Below are 22,590 nucleotides of genomic sequence, written 5' to 3' on the forward strand. Positions count from 1 at the left end.
TGTGGTACTATGGTATAAATAAATTCAACTGTATAACAGTTTCACTGCAATTCATGTTATAATGTTAGAATTAAAGAACAATAAACATAATACATATTACCGTTGCACTTATCTGTACATAGTTAATGCAGTTATTTTTAAGCTGTTGTTGACAAAACGTGATTTAGCCAAAAAACAAACAAACAAAAAAAAACGAACAAAAAAAAAACAACACTAACGTTGCCACTTTATTATGTCTTGCAATATCCCTGCGTGCCTCTTGTTCAATAATCTCGAGGTCTGAATTGATTTGGCAATATTGACGAACATGCTGGTTTGGCAAGGGGCGGGGCAATATTGAAACGCCGTCTAAGCTGCTGGCCAATCACAACACACAAGGTGGGCCTTCATCAAACCCGGAACTAATCAAGCTGTTTGTGCAAGCAGGGCTCACTGCAGTCCACAACATCCAGGGGGCGTGGTTGGATCCACATCTAGGCAAGTAGAGGTAACTGCAGGCTGGAGCAATGGGCGTGCCGTAAGGTCGGAAAGGAATGGGGCGTGCCGTAAGGTCGGAAAGGAATGGGGCGTGCCGTAAGGTCTTTACAATTGGACGCATAAAAGCATCCTGATCCGCACAAAAGCGAGCCATAAACTTAATCACTATTGGCCAACAAATAATTATACAAGACCAAATACATTTCTTTCACTGTAAAAATAGCAATAATGATATTGAGAATACATTCAAAAGTACGTTACCTTAGAAACCTTCTGTATGGCGCGGATTACATGACGTCATCACCACCGCGACTTTTTTAGGATCAATCATTAAAAAACATTCATACTGTTTGTGATAAATGCACTTTTTGTAACACAACATTTGAAGATATTGAACATTTATTTTTGTTTTGCCCTTTTTCTATTTCTTTTTGGACTGACTTTAAAATAGATACGACAAACAAATGTGTCTTAATTTAGAACCTCATGACATTTTACTTTGTTTCCAAAACCCATATTTTTCTGAAAAACAAAATTACATAATGAAATTATTTTGGCAAAGTTTTTTATTCATAAGACAAAAATAACTCAAAAGAAACCCTCCTATATTACCTTTTATAACACTGATCTCACAGTACACTTTGAAACCATTTCAAACATGAGATCACAAAACAAAGTTTTTGAAAATATCTATAACTCTTGATATGAACTTTTATTTTTGTATTTATTTGTATTATGTTCATTTTATACTTCAGTTGTTATTGTTATTCTCTGGTTTACACATTTTGAGCTGTATTTACAATGTATTCATCTTGTTTTTTTATTGCATTATACTTGAAATGTCTGTACATGAACTAAATAAAATAAAATCATTAAAAACAAATTATTTTAAAGATAAAAATGTCTCCTGACACTATTAAAGTCATACTAGTTTTGTACTTTCATTTTAAGTACATACAAACTAAAAGTAAATGTTATTTTTATAATAATGGTACAGGAAATGTTGCTGTATAAAGGCATACATATACATATGTTTGCTCAAACACTCACCATATAATTATAAAATGAAGTAAAAATGAACACCATTTTATCCAAAAAACATTTATTTTGTTGTCATCTTTACAATACATTTTTTGAAACGTCAATTGAATTTGTCATCAAAGGCTTGTGTTCCAAGTCAAAACTCATTCCTTCACTGATTCATACTGTAGTAGCAGTCCATAGAACAGAAGCCATCAAACTCTTTGTCTGAATAGAACGCAGTGAAGACCCCCTTCTTTCCACTGCCGCAATATCCAGTGGTGTTTTTGTAGAGGAACCCACAGGCATCACACCTGGTGAGCTTAAACGCCACCCTATATTCCTCCCTCACATCCGGATTGACTGACTTCCAGTCAACGATACCTACAAGATAAAATAAAAAATATATTTTTAATGCAAAAAATGAATTTAAGATATTAGCTTAACTTGTTCATTTCATAAAGTAATACTTATACAAACTGTCCAGCCAGGCAAAGTGATCTTTTTTAAGAAAACCTGGATGGTGGACTGTTTCATTAAACTTTTTGCACACTAGTGACAGAGTGTGAAAGGCTTTGTCTCCTTCTTCATAAACAACATCAAGAAGAATGTGACTGAGGATTTTTATTAAATATTTTTAAGTTATATTTCAAACTGTTTAACATACCAGTTTTGACTTCACATGGGCCTTCAACCTCAGCATCTTTCCTGTCCCTTTTCCAATCTGTAGGAGAGAGAGAGAGAGAGAGAGAGAGAGAGAGAGAGAGAGAGAGAGAGAGAGAGAGAGAGAGAGAGAGAGAGAGAAATTACAAAATGCTAAAATGTCATTACTTTAAATTTATATTAGAATTTCTTCAAGTCTTCAAGTAGCAGTACACACCACCATTTCTTTATTCTTGACATGTTAGTCTTGAAAAAAAAAATACTACAATGTTTAAAATTATGTTTTTATACTGGCTTGCAAAACAAATGTGTCGAACAACGATCTGAAGACTCACCTCTGAAAAGTCAAAAGCCACCCCCAGAGAAATGTACAGGCCATACTGAAATTCAAAGGCTACTTGTTTAGGCCTTTTTTTTTTATTTGGTTTCTAAATTAAACTGATGTTACTGTCCAAACTCACCATGAGCACAAAGACTCCAAAATTATTGGAGAAATGCTGCATTGGAATCTCCTGGATTAGGTTTGCAAGCAAATCAAGAAATGGAAAAAAGTAAGCAAGCAGTGGAAGCAAAAGTGCTTGCTTTTTCTGCATTCCAAGTGGCAGTCAAAGATGATCAAATCTATAAGAATAATAAACAAACAAAAAAAAACAATTTAAAATAGGAAAATTCATATATAAAGCAAAACATGTTTGACATAAGTTTCCAATTATGATATGTAACATCACCGTTCACATTATTATCTATAACCTTAAGTTATCTGTAAGGTAACAGGCATGCATATATCACAACTGAACTTATACTGACGTTCATGACGAACCGCGCGAAGTCTGTGGCTTTGCAAATGACTATGTATCTTGTGTATTTCAGGTCTAAAAACTCTGATTGCACAAAACGGACATCGATATAAATTGCCGACTCTGAAGTCTTCAATGCAAACGCAGTCATTGCTTCGTCTCACTGTAATATGTGTCTGTCAATAAAAATTAAATAATTACCAAAGCTGAAAGATCTAACGCAAAGAAAACAACAAATTATGATATGGTATACATGCATTACCTCCGCCATCTTCTTTCAGTCTAAATGATTTTTTTTAGCAAAAGGAAAGGACGTATATAAGTATGGTTACTACTGATTGGCCATCGCAGTAGCCGGGAGGAAACTCCTTTCACCAATGAGAAACCTTTCGACACGCCCCTTACCTTTCGACACGCCCATTACTCCAAGCTGCAGCTACCCCTGTCTCCATCTAGGGGGTGGAGATGGGTAGGTTTAGGGATCAGGGGGTGGAGATGGGTAGGTTTAGGGGTGGAGATGGGGTGGGTTTAGGGATCAGTAAAAAAACAAACACAAATATAATTTGTTATATAACGCGAACATGTTTTAAATTATATGTTTTAAAGCACAACCGTTTTTTATTTTTATTTTTTTATTTATAGAGATGAGTTAGCCTATGTGTTGTTCAATGCGTCACAAACTTGTAGGTTATAAAGTGCAAATAAATATTTTCCTGAGAAGCTCAATGTTTCCTTGTTTATATCTCAATAAAATATTTGAACATATATCGATTCTCTTACAGTTTTTTAAAGTTTCCTATCTTATAGTAAATAAGTGTCCGTGACAACAAATATTAAAAATCCGATAATTTCTGTATCCACACCCTCATTGTGTGCGTGTTAATCTGTGTACGGGATGAATTTAGATTCAGTTATTAACACTCGATCATTGTTGCCATATAGACCTGCGTAAATATCAAATATTAACTAGATAAAAAAGTTCGTCAAGACAAACTTTAGGTTGGCTTGAGAAAGCCTTGCCTTAAAGTTTAAAAGTTTAAAAGCAGTTGTAAAAGCTTGAAGTTTGAAAATTTAGATGGATGGATTAAATAGATATTGTTGCTAGCATGTTTTTAGCATGATTAACAAGTCACTAGCAAGATACTAGCATGTCACTAGCATGATTAGCATGTTGCTAGCATGATAAACATGCTAGCAATGATGTTTTTAGAGACAGCGACACCAGGTGGACAGACTTGTAAACCGCAGCGGTTTTCACTGAGGTGCCGTTCATCTTTAACTGTGTGCTGATTATATAATGATTCCTACCTTCGAAGGAAGCTCTCACGTGCGCCAGCAAGTAGTGGGGGAAATATTATGGGGAAATTTTTTTTTGAACAAATCTATTTTTTGGACAAATATTTTATAGGAAGTCTAAATTACAAAAATAAAAAATTAAATTCACATGTATTTCAGCGTTATTGTATCTAAACTTCATTTTACTGCAAATCTCCAGTTGTACTTCACTGTCCTGCAGTTATATTTTGTAAAGGAAATTGATTATTTGTTCAGTCTGTCGGAGCTCCACATTATAACAGTGACTGAATCGATGGCGTGAGTCTATGATTATCTGTCTGGCAGTGTTTGATACTTTTCTGAAAACAGTATACCGGTATTTTGTGATTGTGTTTATATGACGCTAGCAATGCAAAAAATACACACTTCAATAACAAAAAAAAAAGAGAGAGAGAGTTTTACCTAAGATTGAATTCAGAGGCTCCAGTCTATAAAGACAGATCAATGTAAGTAAAGTAAGAGTTGTGAAAAGAGTCACTTTTATTTGCATATCACTTTTCACATTCAGTGCTGTTTCAAAGCAGCTTTACAATAAAACACACATTAATGTCTAAGCCTTAAATACACAAGTGACAAACTGTGAAAAGTAAGGAAAAAAGAAAAAGAAAACATGTTTACATATCAGAAGAAACAATCAGACTCCTCTGGAGGAAATGGTTTTCCTCTGACATTACAGTCAGGGTTAATTAGCTAAACATGATCTGTTCACACAGTACGAGTGTCATTATGATCAGTGTTTGTTTCAGACGCCGAATACTGAACATCTCAGACTCCTTTAAATGAATCAGTTCCTGACACACATTCTCTGCTGTGGAGACTCTGATGAAGATGATGGTGAAGATGATGATGATGGTGCTGATGAAGATGATGATGATTGTGTTGTTCCTGTTGCTTCTGGAACATCTGCGTATAAAACAACAAGATCTGAAGGTCCTGCAGTTACACACTGCTGTAGCTTATATGTATCATGAAACTGTTGAACAATGGAAACAGCTATTTGCAATGCTGACAGAAACAATGCAAGCTGGAAAATGAATGTGGAATGAATTAAATATAACAATATTGAGCAGTTATTTAAAGAATGAAATTAAGAATAAAACGCACTGCTTTAGTCTGTGTGCAGTTTCTACACTCTTAAAACTAAAGGTGCTTCAAAAGGTTCTTCAAGTGATGCCATAGAAGAACCATTTTTGGTTCCACAAAGAACCATTCAGTCAAAGGTTCTTTAAAGAACCATCTCTTCCTTACCTTTTTATAATCTGAAGAACCTTTTTTCACCACAAAGAACCTTTTGTGGAACAGAAAGGTTCTTCAGATGTTAAAGGTTCTTTATGGAACCATTTAGACAAAAAGGTTCTTCTATGGCATCGTGAAGCACCTTTATTTTCAAGAGTGTAATTGAACAGAACTGCACCATTATTCTACACAAAACTGCAATTTTACCTGCGTAGACTGCAATGACTGCAGTTTGTTTTTATAAAGACACTAACTCTTTTAAACAGCTTCATGTCGGGTGTTTCTTGGCCTCCACATCATGCATTAAAATCATTTAATTCACAGCTAGCCCTGCATTATCCCACTTATACCATGGTCATTTTTCCAGCACTGAAGAGTTAAAGCTAAATATATTTACAGCTCATTAGCGCTAGCATTCTGCCCGCTTCAGATCAGACACAGAGATGAAACAGTGCAGTATAAGATCACACTTATTTGAATGAATTATAGCATTTATTGTAATTATCATGAGAGAGATGACAGTTGTGAGTGTGAGTTACCCGTGTCTGTGCGTCTCTCTCTACAAACAATGAAGCTGTGTTTAATTACTGCAAAATTAGCAATTTTACCACCTCTGAGGAATATAATGTAGAGAATTTTGATTAGATTATAATTGATATGAAAAAAGTCATCTGTACCTGTAACGCTGAGGAGGACTCGTGTGATGAAGCTCTTGTGTCCTTGATCAGACTGAACTCCACACCAGTATTCAGCTGAATGTTGTCGAGTCACATGACTGATGGTTCCCGTCAGGAGCTGCTGCTCTCTGTCATCATACAGCTGGATCTGTCCCTCAGCGCTCCATCTTCTGCTCTCCTCCACAGACGTCTCTTCAGCACAGAGATCAGATCCAGATCTCCTGCAGACAAACTTCACATCAGCACTGTGGGATTGTGGGTATCTGCAGCTGATGTTCACAGATGCTCCTGCAGCAGCTGATAGACTGATGCTCTTCTCACAACAATCAGCTGTTTGAGAGTCAAATCAAGTTCACATTAAACCACAGATTCATCAGTTCTACCATGTAAAGCAATGCATGGGTGAATTAAAATGGCTCACCCTTCTTAATATGCAGGTAAAACTCAGAGAAGAAACTGTAGTCTTCAGAAACTGTAATTATAATCGTATATTTTCCAGAATCAATCACATTGAGGTCTCTGATGAAAACATTTAAGAAACCTTCAGATCTGTCATCATAAACAGAAAATCGACTGCCATGTGTCCATTCTGCTGCTCTGTCTGTGTTTATTAGAGTTAAACACTGATCTGCTCCAGTTTTACACACATCTATAAAAAGGTTCTTCTGTTGCATCTCATATTTAAATTTTATAATGATGTTTCCTCCTGAATATCCCATCACTGTCCTGATTTGTTGACCTGTCAAATGCAAAACCAAGCAATTTGTCAAAAACGTAAATGAGTTGCAAAACAAAAAAGTAAATGAACACATCTGGTCACTTTGATACACCCTTTATGAAATATAACCAATAACCCAGTCAAGACATGACATCACACCATTCTCATACGGTGATCCTCACAGTGCGAGTAATATGAAATATTAACATTTCCTTCTTCTCTGTATCTCTGTATCACAGTGTGAGTAATATGAAATATTAACATGTCCTTCCCTGCTGTAACTGTGTTTGTAAAGCACGTTTGTTATGGCAAGGAATACCGAAAAGAGATTGCATACAGGTGATATTTGGTTTGTTGTTAACAACAAAATCATCACCTAGATTCAGTATGCAGTCTTTGTGAGATGTTATTAATCTAAACTTTTTAAATTATAACAGCTTCTTTATTACACAGTATAGGATTAAGCAGTGTAATAATTTATGAAGGATTTTAAAATCATGATAAATCACAAACATTTTGAACTGCTGTGTCAATTAAAAACAAAGAGAGAGATCAAGAATGGGTTTATGAATGTATGAATTTGGTGTATGTTTCAAGTGTAAGAAAAAAGGATTTACAACACCCATATGGCAAAGAAATATATTTTTTGTGGCCAAAATATATTTGAAGTATATGCTAAATATGAAGTGACATACTGCCAAGTATGGTGACCCATACTCAGAATTCGTGCTCTGCATTTAACCCATCCAACGTGCACACACACAGCAGTGAACACACACACACACACACACACACACACACACACACACACACACACACACACACACACACACACACACACACACACACACACACACACACACACACACACACACACACACACACACACACACACACCTGGAGCAGTGGGCAGCCATTTATGCTGCGGCGCCCGGGGAGCAGTTGGGGGTTCAGTGCCTTGCTCAAGGGCACCTCAGTCGTGGTATTGAGGGTGGAGAGAGCACTGGACATTCACTCCCCCCACCTACAATCCCTGCCAGCCGGAGACTCGAACCCGCAACCTTTGGATCACGAGTCCAACTCTCTAACCATTAGGCCACGACTTCCCCTGTTGCAATATATGTTGCAAACAGTGAAGCTCAATGAAATATATTTTTGAAATAATAATATATTTAGATTCAACAATCATATACAAAAATATATTTCTAAATGTATTTTACTGTGGCAAGAAAATGCATTTTTTTGGACTGAAATATACAGAGGTCAAAATATATATTTTTAAATGCTTTTTAAAAATATATTTATATGTGGCCAAAAATATATTTGCTAAAATATATTTACGTATTTTTATGTAAAGCCAAACCAATCCAATAATGGGAGTCTAGCCTAATTGTACACAACTTATATTATATCATGTTTTAATCAAGTTGTTATTTATTTTTAATGTACGTGTAGGTTAAAAGTACCATTCTAGCAGCGAGAATGATCCTGAACTAAATGATGATTAATGTTTTGGCGAGTGATGTGTTTATTGAACCAATCAGAAAAGAGTGTATGGAGAGTCAGCGAGAGCCTCATTTGATTGGCTACAAGAAGGTGGTGGATCCGCCCTCCGCTTGCAAAACTCAGTGAGAGAGAGAATCGTGCCAAAATTGTAGGCGCAGAGAAAAGAAAGACGGAGCTGTACATATCAGATTATTTCGGGAACTTTTTGCCCCACATGCACAAGAAGTCATTTAGAAATTTGCAAGTTTGTTATTTTTACACATACAGATTGGTTCTGTGCAGTCAATCTGTTTTGCCGTTCTTTAAACTGTTGTTTTCGCTTGCAATTCACTGTTCACAGGCTTGCAGTACTTTTGACCATATTTTAGCGAAAACAATGTGCCAAAAGTGTAAGCGCGGAAAAATGGAAGTCAGAAGAATGCAGATCATATTTATTTTGCGTTAGCATGAAGCTGCAGTTTCACAATACATGAATTACACTTACAAGTAACAGTACAATGCTGCAAATCATTTTTTCTTACGCTTGAAACGCGATTTACACCTTTGCAAAGCTTCTCTTGCGTATGCAAATTTAATTTACGCTTACAGTCTTATGTACTCTTCCACAACTCTTACCCTGCGCATGCAAATCTTTATGGCATTATTTTACCTTCATAATTGTGACCATGGTATGAGCTCACATTGGGGCGCTGTGAGGTTACACTTTTAGCTCACATTGTGACCGCATCACGAGATCACTGTGAGATCAAATTGTTGACTGGGAAGTCAACTCTGTGAGTGTAAATCTTACATTAAGAGATGAAGAAAAATCTATTGATGGCATATTTCATCGGTTGTGCATGTTAACATCATCAGTTACAGAGTATGATGATGTTATTTAGATCATTGTGAGCTTGAGAGTCTCAGTTACTCACCTGTTATAACATTCAGCTTCACTTCAGTGTAGGAATCTTGTTTTTTAGTTATATCAACTCCACAGTAGTACGTGTCAGAATCCTGTTCACTCAGATTTCTGAAGGTCACAGTGAAATCTGCTGCTCTTGTGTCGTCATACAGAGAGAATCTTCCAGAATCAACCCATTTATCTTTCTCCTTAGTCTTGATGCGATCAGAGCATGCTGTTTTCCACTGTCCTTTACAAAAATACTTCTCATAGTCAGTATATCCTTCATCATATCTGCATGTGATGCTGACTCCTCCTCCTGAATATCCTGTCACACTGATGGAGCTCAACACACCTACAACAAACCAGCATCAAAACACTTTAATATATTTATATGAGAATGAGGAGGAACTTTAACATTATTTTTTTCATCAACTCAACAACATGAACTAAAGATAAAGACTCTGTGGTGTTTTAGTGATTTACTGTGAGTTCAGTTTCTCACCAGGAATCATCAGCAGAGTGAAAGTCCAGATGATCTTCATTCTTCTCTCTTATTCAGTGATCTTCTCTGTTTTTAGTAGATCCAGTTCTTCTGAAGCTCTCGATGTGTTCAGATGAGTTTGAGTGTTTCTTTCCTGGTCACACGTTTAACATGAACTGATGAATGTGACAGAGACACCCACTTCCTCTGAGAGAGAGAGAGAGAGAGAGAGTGAGAGTGAGAGAGAGAGAGAGAGAGAGAGAGAGTGAGAGTGAGAGTGAGAGTGAGAGTGAGAGAGAGAGAGAGAGAGATTTTGATTTTTACAAACTCTTTATTAACAATTATTTTAACAATTAACACAAAACTTTATAACACTATCTCAACTCATTAATAAAAAACAGCTCATCATTAAGTACATAGCACAACCCAACATCACAGCACCATTCAATCTTAAAAACATCAATTGCATTCATCAATTTATAATAATTAAAATCAACAACAACTCTTGATTTAATCATATTTTTAAAAACTGACACAATATGCTTTCCATTTCTCTGTTCGATTTCATTTTTCCTGGAAATATAAATTGCTAATTTAGCTTGACCAACAACAAAATTCATCAATTGACATTTATATTTCTGTAGTCTAGTATATTTGACACCAAATATAAAACATTGTTTTGTGAAAAAAACTCCAAATAATGAAAATAAAAAAGTTAAAAGATCAAAAAGTGGAGAAAGTCGTTTACAATCAATAAAACAATGAAATATTGTTTCTCTCTCTAAACAAAAAGGACACTTATCATTTATATTGGGATTCATTTTACACACAAAAGCATTAACAGCTATGGCACCGTGTAATATCCTCCACTGCAAGTCCCCTACCCTTTTAGTCAATGGTGGTTTGTATAATATTCTCCATTCTGGTTTTACTCCCTCTGCCACTTCCAATTTATCTCTCCATACTGTATCTACTTTATCTTTCAATACATGTTTATTAAGTATTTTCACAATGCATCTATATATCACCTTTCCTTTAACATTACAAAAATCAACATTCTCATTTTCAGTCAAACATAATAGAGGATTATTAGACCTGAAATTCTCAAGGTCAGGTACAATTCTGACTTCAGGAAAACAATCCTTAACATCGGGAAAAAAAAGACCCCGTATATAGTTCTCAAGCAAATTTTTTTCTTTTACATTCAATATTCCATTCAGTTTATTCAGAAATTTTTTAACAAACCTTACTGATCTTATCCCCATGTATGCAGCAACATTTTCAGCATCATTTAGTCCAAATCCTGCTTTGTCAACAATATCTCTCAGTTGTAACATTTTCTTAGACACAAGTAAATCTTTTAGGCCTGGGGTATCATCTCCCGACACATCAAGACGACTCCCAAAAATCACTGGCTCCTCAAGCAACCAAAAAAGGGATGTAGCTGACTCTGTCCATTGATGTTTAAAAAGCCTCCACACTTTAAAAAGGCTTTTATAAAAAGATGGCAGTCCAGTCAAATCTAAAAAAGCATAATCCATTAAAAAAAGTGCAGCATGAAGTCCTAATCTGTTCACTTCACGTAAAATGCTTTGTGCCAAAGGCCTCCACACTAGACCTTGAGGTCCAAACAGTAGTCTCTGAATGAACTGCAATCGATAGGTTGCTCCTCTGCTCACAAGATTAACTACGCCTTGACCTCCTTCATCTCTTGGCAGAAAAAGAACACTTTGAGGGGTCCAATGCAAGTTGTCCCAGAAAAAATTCACCAACTCTCCTTGAAGCTTTGGTAAAAGTCCAACAGGTGGATCAACACAAGCAAGTTTATGCCATATAGAGGATCCCACCAGATTATTAATTATAAGTGTACGTCCTCTATAGGATAATTCGTGTATCGTGTATCTTGTCAGTGTGTGCACTTGCTTGGCCATTTGTAGTTGATAAACAGGAAAGTGGGTTCAAGCGCCAGCAGAAGGCAGTGTAATGGAAGTGGTCTTTAAGAGAAGCAGTCTATCAGCGGAAGTTTAAAATCAGCTCGTAAGTGTATTTACTTGTCTCAGTGTTTAGCGCATTTGCCGTTGCTAGGAAACGCTTATTTTGTTTACTAGGATGAGAGTTGCTGAAATCGCGTTTGGTCTCGTACTGTATGGTGTATCTTGTCAGTGTGTGCACTTGCTTGGCCATTTGTAGTTGATAAACAGGAAAGTGGGTCCAGCTGAATTGAAATGATCATTTGTTAGATTGGTATAATAAAGGTTATTATACCGCGGCAGCGGTCGCGGCAGTCGTCGTGTGAAGCCCTCTTAGTGTGAAGACCAAAGAGTGTAAAGACCATCGACTCTACCGTGCGACTCCACCGGGCAGGGACACCGGCAAGGGATAGTAGTAGCTTTTTATTTAATTTTTTCATTGATATGTTTATTATTGAAATGTTGTTGTTATATGCATGTGTTAATTTTATTTAATTTCTTTATTTTCTTAAATATGTGGGTAGATAGTATTTATAGAGTTGTAACTTTTTAGTTTTAGTTACTTTTTCTTATTTGTAAGTCGCTTTGGACAAAAGCGTCTGCTAAATGACAAAAGTAAAGTAAGTAAAGTAAGTAATTGAGGTAGTAACCACTTCCATTTTTGTAACCGTCCTTTAATCTTTTCAAACATACCATCCCAATTCTTTTGAACAGAGTCATCATCGCCTAAAAAAATCCCAAGGTATTTTAAACCACCTCTCTTCCAGATCAAACCCCCAGGTAAATTGGGGGGATTCCCACTCCAATCACCCAAAAGTAGGGCATCACTCTTTCCCCAGTTGACTTGTGCAGAAGAAATGTTTTTAAAATCATTAACAATAAATTCCATTTTCTTAACATCATCAAGACTTGAAATAAAAACAATAACATCATCAGCATAGGCAGAAAGGTGCAAAGAAACATTACAGTGAGGTATAGAAAACCCATTCAACTCAGACCTTAATTTATGAAGTAAAGGCTCAATGGCCAGGGTGTACAGCATTCCTGACATAGCACACCCCTGTCGGACTCCCCTTCGTACTTCAAAAGTAGCACTCAAACCACCATTGACTTTGAGTACACTCTGAATGTTACTGTACATAACTTCAATCATTTTTATAAAAACTGGATTAAAACCAAAAACCTCTAAAACTTGTCTCAAATATGCATGTTCTACACGGTCAAAAGCTTTTTCTTGGTCCAAAGAAATTAAACCACAATCAATACCTAATATTTTTGCAACTTCCAAAACATCTCTAACCAAAAAGATATTATCAAATATTAATCTATTCGGTACACAATAATTTTGGTCAGGATGTACTATTTGACTCATTACTTTGCTTAACCTTGTAGCTAGAGCTTTTGATAATATTTTATAATCAGCACACAAGAGAGAAACTGGCCTCCAATTACTTATTTTTTGAAGATCTCCCTTCTTTGGTAACAAAGCGATAACAGCTCTTCTGCAGCTTAATGGCAGCAAGCCATTGTTTAGACTATCATTAAGAACCAAAAAGAGATCTTCACCAATCACTGGCCATAAAATCTTATAAAAATCTACAGGAATTCCATCAATACCAGGACTCTTCCCATTTTCCATACTCATCATAGCTGTATACAATTCATTTTGTGACAAAGGATGTTCAAGCATAGTGTTAGATTCTTCATCAATCTTTGGAAGATCCTTAAAAAAACTAGAGTCCTCAATTTCTCCTTGAAGCACTTCACATTTATATAGTTCTGAATAAAAATTAACAGCATGTTTACGTATTTCACTTGACTCCGTAAGTAACTTTCCTGTATTAGATCGTAACGAGTGAATAATGCGACTTTGACCATTCTTTCTTTCTAAATTGAAAAAAAACTTAGAAGGTGCATCCATCTGTGTAATACTTTGAAAACGTGAACGAATTAATGCACCTTGTGCTTTCACACCTAATAAATCTGCAAGTAAATCTTTTTTAGATTTGGAAGTTTCAAAATCATCACTATCCCCTGTAACAGCTGTTGTATTAAAGTTATTTACTATTTCGTTTTCTAACTCTTTCATTGACTGAATCATTGCTTTAGTAACATTAAAAGTGTACTCTTGACATAATTGCTTAATCTGAACTTTACCACAATCCCACCACTGCTGTAATGAACTATAAAACTGTTTTTGTTCTTTAAAATTTCCCCAAAACGCAGAAAAAACATCAAGAAAATTCTCATCATTTAAAAGTGATGTATTGAAGTGCCAATAAGCACTCTTTAACTTCACAGAATTAACAAAAATGTTGCAAATGACTGAACAGTGGTCTGAAAAACCAACTGGGATTATTTTGCAATCTTTAACAAAATTAACTTGAAAATTAAACACATAAAACCTATCAAGTCGTGCCATTGAAATTAGGTTGTCTCTGCTATGTGCCCAAGTATATTGTCTATTCTTATTATGTATGTTCCTCCACACATCACATAAGTCAAACATTCTTATTAACTGTGTGAGTGCTTTTTGTGAGGCAATATGCGGCTCCAAGTGATTTCTGTCCAATTTTTCATTTACTGTGCAATTAAAATCTCCACCTAAGAATAGTAATTCTTCTGAACTTACATCTTTAATGACAGCACTAAATGTATCAAAAAACACAACCCTTTCAGCCCCCTTCGTAGGAGCATAAATATTTAAAAAAGTCATTATAACACCCTCAAATTTTGCTTTCACTTTTAAAAAGCGCCCTTTAACTATTTCCTCTACTTCACAATAAATTGGTGATAATTGTCTTGAGAACAAAACAGCTACGCCTCCACTATTGGAGGACAAGTGACTCATAAAAACTTGACCATCCCAATCCTTTTTCCAGTCTATCTCATTAACTAAATCACCATGTGTTTCTTGAACGAAGGTAACATCAAGACGCTTTAATTTGATAAACTCAAACAAACACGTTCTCTTCTGACTGTCTCTAGCACCATTCAGATTGAGAGTTCCAATTTTAAAATCTCTCATAATTAATGATGTTTTAAAAAAAAAGAAACAGTCAACAAAACTAAGATCAAAAAGGAATTACACCATATCTTGTTTTCCATCTTTAAGGATTTGCTTTTTGATTTTACTCACAATTTTCCTCAGACGGTATACTTCCTTATCAGCAAATGCACCTTCTTTCATCAAAATCTTTACATCATTAATGAAAATAGAACAGTCGGGAAAATAGTCCTCAACCTGAACTCCTGGTAGCCCCTTTGTATCTCTCAAAAACTTACTAATTTCTTCAGCTTTATGAACTGTTGGCTGATTTTCACATTCATTTTCATTTTGTGATGAAAGATATGAACAGCCAGAAGCATTAGAATCCGTCGAGTCACCATCATTGTCTGATACTGTACTTTCAGTCTCATTTTTGTCTTTTTTAATTTGTTTAGTCACCTTACTTTGACAAACTTTTTTCCTTTTAGTGGGGACTTTGAAGATCGACTCTGTTTCCATCTCCAATTCAACACCAACCTCACAGACAGTTTTATCAGTAACTGATATATTATCTGTAACTACAGTGGTGTTTCCTTTTATGCCAGTCATCTCAGATCTCATTGAATCAGCTACAGCAGAAGTACCTGCAACCACCTCGGCCATAGTGAGGTTTTTTGATTCGGTCACAACTGGTAAGTCAGCGACTGATTCATCAGCAATAGATGCTGCAACAACATCTGTGACGGACACAACCTCAGAAACATTACTCTGAGAGTTTGTCTGAGCAGCATCAATTCCATCCATTTTGTTAGGACAGGCACGTATCAGATGACCAATTTTATTGCAGCCGAATCACTTCATTATGCTCTCAGATGTTGCATAGATTATGTAGTTAAAACCCTCAACTTTAACATTAAAAGACAAATTCAATTCATCAGTGTTGTTTTTCAAGATCATGTAAACTTGTCTCCGAAAAGACACTACATGCTTCAACAGAGGTGATTTACAGCCAAAAGCTATTTTCCTAATAGGTGATACTAGCTTACCGAATGAAGACAACTCTTTAGCAATACATTCATCAGAAACAAAAGGAGGGACATTCGATATCACAATCTTTCTAGACGGACTGCTAAGAGGAAGTACAGGTGTAAGTTCATTGTTAATTACAATTCCCTTTTGAACAACCTCATTCGCTTTTTCGATCAAATTCAGAAACAGAACAATCGCATTGTTCATCCTAGACGCAGAGACTATGGAATCACAACCCACCACGCCACCAACTGCCAAAACACATTCCTCCACACTAACCCTACACAGAACTTTAATTCCATGGCGTCGCGTTAAACAATCACAGTTCACTGCACCTGAAGTGGCCATGCTTCCCGGCAAACAATTATGCCGGGAGCGGACTCCCACAACCTTCTTTAACAACGAAACTTACTCTTTAACAACAAGTAACCACACACAACAAAACAAAACAAACAAACACAAAAAAGTTTAGAAGAAATCACACTCAGACTCACCGCACGCTCCTCACACTCGCTCAACAAACGCTCACGCATGCGCAGAGAGAGAGAGAGAGAGAGAGAGAAAAATAAATCACCTTCACAAACTGCACACAACGCACCATGACCACACCATATCAATTCAAAAGTTGTAAGATCTCTCATAGTTTTATAAAACCGAAAATCAATGAAAACTCTAGATTTTATCAAAGATAAAAAACACACGTTCACATCATCGCTACACTTTTGTTCCACTCTGTTTTTCCTGCTGATATAAATAGCCATTTTTGCTTGCCCTAAAATGAAATTCAACAATTGACATGTGAAACGTTTTTTCTGAAAGTACTTAAAACCCAAAATAAAAGTCTCAATACAAAAAGTTTCATCAAACCTACAAAACAATTATTTTAATCTCATAAACAAAGGTTCTAATCTAAAACAATGCATAAAAGCATGAAAAACAGTCTCCCTTTGAAGACAGAAAGGGCAAGCAGAATTAACTTCTGGATTCAGCACCGAAATAAAGGAATTGACAGCAATGGCACCATGGAGAATTCTCCATTGTATATCACCAACCCTTTTAGACAATGGTGTCTTATATAATGATCTCCATTCAGGTTTTACATCATTTCTTAGTTTAAAAACAGAACGCCATGGTGTATCGGTTCTTTTTTCTAACATTTTCTTATTAAAAACCAAAACACAGGCTCTATACAGTTTTTTTCCTTCACTTGACAAGAAATCTAAAAACAAAGATTCACCTGATTTCAGCAAAAAACCTATACCCTCTTCAATATTGGGTTGAATAATCAAACATGGAAAGGGATCCTCAACATCAGGAGTACAAACCCCTGTAAAAAAGTCTCTTAACAAATGTTCTTCTTCAACTGTAAAACATGATTTAAGTTTGACAAAAAAACGAGTTAATAAACGAACAGATCTAATTCCTAAATGTTTGGATACGACATCCACATTCTCAAATTGAGGCCCAGTTAAAGTCAACAGATGCCCCAAAGTAAAAACCTTGGATTTCAGCAATATGGTGCTGAACCCCGGCAGATAGCAGTGAGTATCAATGTCCAAGCGGGCCCCAAGTATCAGTGGTTCCTGCAAAAGCCAGTGGAGAGAATGAGAGTTCTCAGTCTTGTGAACACGAAAAAAACTCCACACCTTGAAAAGGTTTCGATAGAAAGCAGGCAGTTCCGATAAATCCAATTTGGTTGGATCCATTAAAAAAAGGGATTTATCCAATCCGAAATCCCCAATAGTGTGCAAAATGGTGCAGCTCGCAGCACGCCAGCTGAAATCTGTAGAACCATCAAGTAATCTTTTTAAAAACTGTAACCGAAAGGCAGCCATTCTACTTTGTAAGTGAATCAAACCTTGCCCACCTTCATCTTTAGGGAGGTATAAAACACTCTGTGGGACCCAATGTAGTTTGTCCCAAAAAAAGTTCACAAGAGCAGCTTGAACCTCCGCTAAAAACTGTGGTGAGGGGTCTACACATGCCAATCTATGCCAAAGTGAGGATGCCACTAAGTTGTTGACAATAAGAATTCGCCCCCTATAGGACATATTTGGTAATAACCATTTCCACTTATCCAATCGCCCCTTAACTTTTTCCATCAGCCCCTCCCAATTTTTTTGTAACACACTGTCATCCCCTAGATAAACTCCTAAATATTTTATACCCCCATTCCCCCAACACAACCCATCAGGAAGGCAAGGTTTACCATCCGTCCATTGTCCCAACAATAAAGCATCACTTTTTTTCCAATTGACCTTTGCAGAAGACAACAGTCTAAATTCTTCAATTAAATTAAGTAAAATCTGCACATCACTTTGTCTGTTTATCATCACCACAATATCATCGGCATAGGCTGACAAACAAATTTTATTATTACAAACTGGTAAAAACAAACCACTTAATTGACCTCTTATCTGTTGAAGCAATGGCTCAATAGCCAAGGAGTACAACATTCCAGACAAGGAGCAACCTTGTCTGATACCCCTGAGAACCTGAAAAGGAGCACATAAGCCACCATTTATTTTCAGCATACTCTCAACGTCACAATAGAGTACCCTAATCATGTCTATAAAGTTCTTGCTAAAACCAAAACCTGTTAAAGCACTCCACAAATATGAGTGCTCTACTCGGTCAAATGCCTTCTCCTGATCCAAAGATATCAAGCCACAGTCCAAATTTAACAATTTAGAGACATTAAAAATATCCCGAATTAAAGAAATATTGTCGAATATCGATCTACCAGGTACACAGTATGTCTGGTCCGGATGGATAACCTGACCCAACACTCCAGCCAATCTGTTACCCAAAGCCTTAGAAAGTATTTTATAGTCACTGCAGAGAAGCGAGACAGGGCGCCAGTTCTTAATATCTGTAAGGTCCCCTTTTTTTGGAAGAAGAGTGATCACCGCTCTTCGGCAACTCAACGGCAACCCGCCCTTCGACAAGCTGTCCTTAAGTACCTCCAGCAGATCTAAACCCAACTCCAACCAAAAAGCCTTATAGAAGTCAACCGGGAGGCCATCCACTCCTGGTGCCCTCCCAGACTCCATGCTTTGCAGGGCCTTATAGAGCTCTTCCAAAGTCAGCACTCCTTCAAGATCATTATTACCCTCCTCTGACACCTTTGGTAGGCTGTCCAGGAAAAAGTTGTCCGCACAACACTCTGACTTGAGCTCACTCCTATACAGATTTCGAAAAAACTGTACTGCCCTTCCCCGAATACCAGCAGGATCCGACAATAACACTCCATTTTCGGAGCGCAATCCATGAATAAGCCGTTTCTGCCCGTTCTTTTTTTCCAGATTGAAAAAATATTGGGATGGTGCATCCATCTGATCAATGCTTTGAAAGCGTGAACGGACCAGAGCCCCCTGTGCTTTATGCCCCAGTAGATCAGCTAACTGAGCTTTCTTCTTTAAGCAGGCTTCTAAGAGAATGAATCTCGCCAGTAGATTGAGCCAAATTTTGAAATTCAATTATCTCTCTTTCCAAAAACTCTAAAGAACGAGTCAACTCCTTAGTAACGTTGTGCGTATACTGTTGAGTAAATTGTCTTATTTTTATCTTACCAACATCCCACCACTGTTGCAATGAAATAAAAAAAAACTTTTTTGTTCTGTAAGCTTCCCAGAAATGCTTAAATGATTCCTTAAAAAAATTATCATTTAACAAATTTGTATTAAAATGCCAGTATGCGCTTTTTGGTTTTATTGAGCTTAAAATAAACTTACAGTGCACCATACTGTGATCTGAAAAACTTACTGGTGTTATATAACATTTATTAAAAATACTAAGATGGTGATTGAAACTATAAAATCTGTCCAGCCTAGCTAATGACATAACATTATCACGTGTGTGAAACCAAGTGTACTGTCTCTCATTACCATTTAAGGATCTCCAAACATCACATAAATCATACTTTTTAATAATATGAATAACACGTTTACGCGAAGCCAAATGTGGCTCAATGTGATTTCGATCTAGATTATGTTCAGTACAATTGAAATCACCACCTAGGAACAACAGGTCTTCAGGGCAACAGTTTTGTAGCGTTGAACACAGTATGTCTAAAAAAACCATTCTTTCAACTGGTGCAGTTGGAACATATACACAAATAAAAATAAACACATAACTTTCGACAACAGCTCTAACTTTTAAAAGCCTACCTTTCACTATTTCATCAACATAAGAGATAGGACTAAAATTCTTTGTGAATAAAATGGCAACTCCCCCACTTATTGAAGTGTTATGGCTTAACACCGGGATGCCATCAAACTCCCTCGCCCAGTCAGCAGCATTTTTCAAGTCACTATGAGTTTCTTGTAACAAAACAACATCAATATCTTTCTGTTTAATTACTTCATATATTGTAGCTCTTTTACTAGGATCTCTTGCACCGTTAACATTCAAACTAGCTACATGAACTTCACTCATAAAAAAGAAAAAAGAAAAGAAAAAACACCCAAATAGCCAAAAAACATCAGCCATTCTACTTTTAAACTTAACAGACATCATTGTTTAAAACAGTATTGAGATTCCTCACAATTTTCTTAAGTCGATAGACTTCTTTATTAGTAAAGCAACTCTCTGCCATGAGGCTTCTTGCTTTTTCAGTGAACTGTTTGACATCAGGAAAATATTCCTGCACATTCACACCTCTTTTATTTTTTGTTGATCTAAGGAATAACTTAATATCATCAAGTCCGTAATCCCGACCGATTAACTCCCCCTGAGAAAATGTCATACTAGAGTCAGAAGACCCACCATCACTTTCTGTATCCTGATCCATATCGTCTTGTACTTCACTCGTTTTACTTATTTTGGCATCAACCATTTTTTTAATCATCTTCCTTTTATGAGGCATTTTGAAAAAATGCTCTCCCTCCACACAAACCTTCGCACAAGCCTCTTGCAAAATCACTGAACTATTCTCTATAGCACTTTCATTTTGCTCATCTCCTTTAGCCTCAGAAAACTGTGCCACGCTCGGTAAATCTTTGACACTAGCCTCTGAAAGTGTTTTGGTGCGTATCGTGCCTGAGCGTTCACACTGCAGTGAAGTCGACGCAACAACACTCTCACCGGGAACACTCGTATCCGTCACCGCCACAGCCGAGCTCGGCCCCGGCAACACCTCCTCAACTATGTCAGCAACACCAAACGCACCACCACCACCCCCAGTACTCTCATTCACTACGTTTGCTTCCCTTTCTGAAACTTTGTCAGGACAATTGCGAATTACATGTCCAGAATTACCACAACGAAAACACTTAGATTTCGCGGTAGTAACAAAAATAACGTATTCAAAATTGTCAATGCGAAAATTTAGCGTCATGTCTAGCTCGACATCATCCTGAATAATCATATACGCGAATCGCCTGAACGAAACAATGTGTTTCAACAGAGGTGATCCGCTATTGATTGGTATCTTTTTAATCGGAGATACCAATTTTCCATATCGGGATAAAGCTTGTGTCAAAATGTCATCACTTACGAACGGTGGAACATTTGACAAAGTGACTCTCTTAGCTGGCAATGAAAGAGGAAGAACAGAGACAAAATCACCACCAATGACTATTCCCTGTTCAACTACTTTATTAACTTTATCTACGCTATTAAGAAACACCACAATGGCACTATTCATTCTGGAGGCGGATAGCACGCTCTCATGCCCCACAACCTCACCAATGGCAAGACAACAATCTTCCACACTCACCGCGGCGGCAACTTTAACCGCATTACGCCGCGTGAGTGAACTCAAACTCTGCACACATGGGGCCGACATGCTTCCCCGATAAAAGTGGATAGCACGCGGCCCAACAAAGAACCAAAAACTAAATACTAAATAGAAAAGACCAGAAAAACAGCAAGGGGAGAAAATAGAAAAAAAGCTTCACTCACAAGCCCTCCAACCACGCTCACACACTCCGTCAACTCGCACTCAGACACACCGGAAGTGAGAGAGAGAGAGAGAGAGAGAGAGAGAGATATTAATAAAAAGGGAAGTGAAACTATTATTTCGCACATGCTTTATATGAACATGCAGGACTCACAGAAAGATCAAACACATGCAAATACAGAGAATTTAACAGAATGATCCTATCATTTCAAAGGCTTATTTTCCTGGAATTGTAATATTTAATGTCATATGATGCTATTTTAAAGATAATTATTTTGTGTATTTGGTGTAACAGAATAAGTTGACATTCTTTAATGTTCAAAACACATTATTTTTCAAATACTGTACATTCTCAAGTAGGGCTTGCTGCATCCTGCTGTGGACATCCAACCCCACCCACAGTATGACATCATAAGCCACGCCCATACCCAATACAGCCACGCCCACGTCAACGCATTAGGTCAGAAACCACGCCCCTATCCTATATCCATCCCTGTACCGGGAAAACCAGAAGTAACATTACGCCCAAGCAATTTATGGCTGTTTCAGGGATCAAAATAAAATAAGGTTGTCTTTCATTTTACTAATACATGTTTTCTTATTTATTTAAAGGATGTCTAGGCTAAAATGGCACAACTTAAATCTAATATATTTAATATGTCTGATGTACAGAGTTGATTTCGTCATCACAACAGCCTGTAAAACACCTGCATTGGTTGATTAAATTAGGCTAATTGTAATATAAACCTCCACATCTTGATTTTAAACTACCTAAGTCACCTTTTAAAGGGGACCTATTATGCTTTTTAACTTTTTGAATTGTAGTCAGTGTGTTGTGTGTATGTTTGGGCATAAAATGATCTACAAAGTTACAAATCTCAAAGTCCTCTCCAAAGGGAGATAT

General features: G+C 36.7%; 1 protein-coding gene across 1 annotated transcript; it reads right to left on the bottom strand.

Moving 5' to 3' along the window:
* Positions 1 to 4,744: 4,744 nt before the first annotated feature.
* On the bottom strand, positions 4,745 to 21,750 carry LOC306872341 (polymeric immunoglobulin receptor-like). Its single transcript, XM_079420848.1, has 6 exons — positions 21,689 to 21,750; positions 9,818 to 10,003; positions 9,344 to 9,667; positions 6,627 to 6,944; positions 6,206 to 6,535; positions 4,745 to 5,195 (listed from the first exon to the last, which is right to left on the bottom strand). Exons 2-6 carry the CDS (start codon positions 9,855 to 9,857, stop codon positions 5,077 to 5,079), a joined length of 1,131 nt encoding a protein of 376 aa, XP_079276974.1. The 5' UTR covers positions 9,858 to 10,003; positions 21,689 to 21,750; the 3' UTR covers positions 4,745 to 5,076.
* Positions 21,751 to 22,590: the final 840 nt, after the last annotated feature.

This window comes from Barbus barbus (genome assembly GCF_936440315.1).
Source record: "Barbus barbus genome assembly, chromosome: 7".
Taxonomy (NCBI): domain Eukaryota; kingdom Metazoa; phylum Chordata; class Actinopteri; order Cypriniformes; family Cyprinidae; genus Barbus; species Barbus barbus.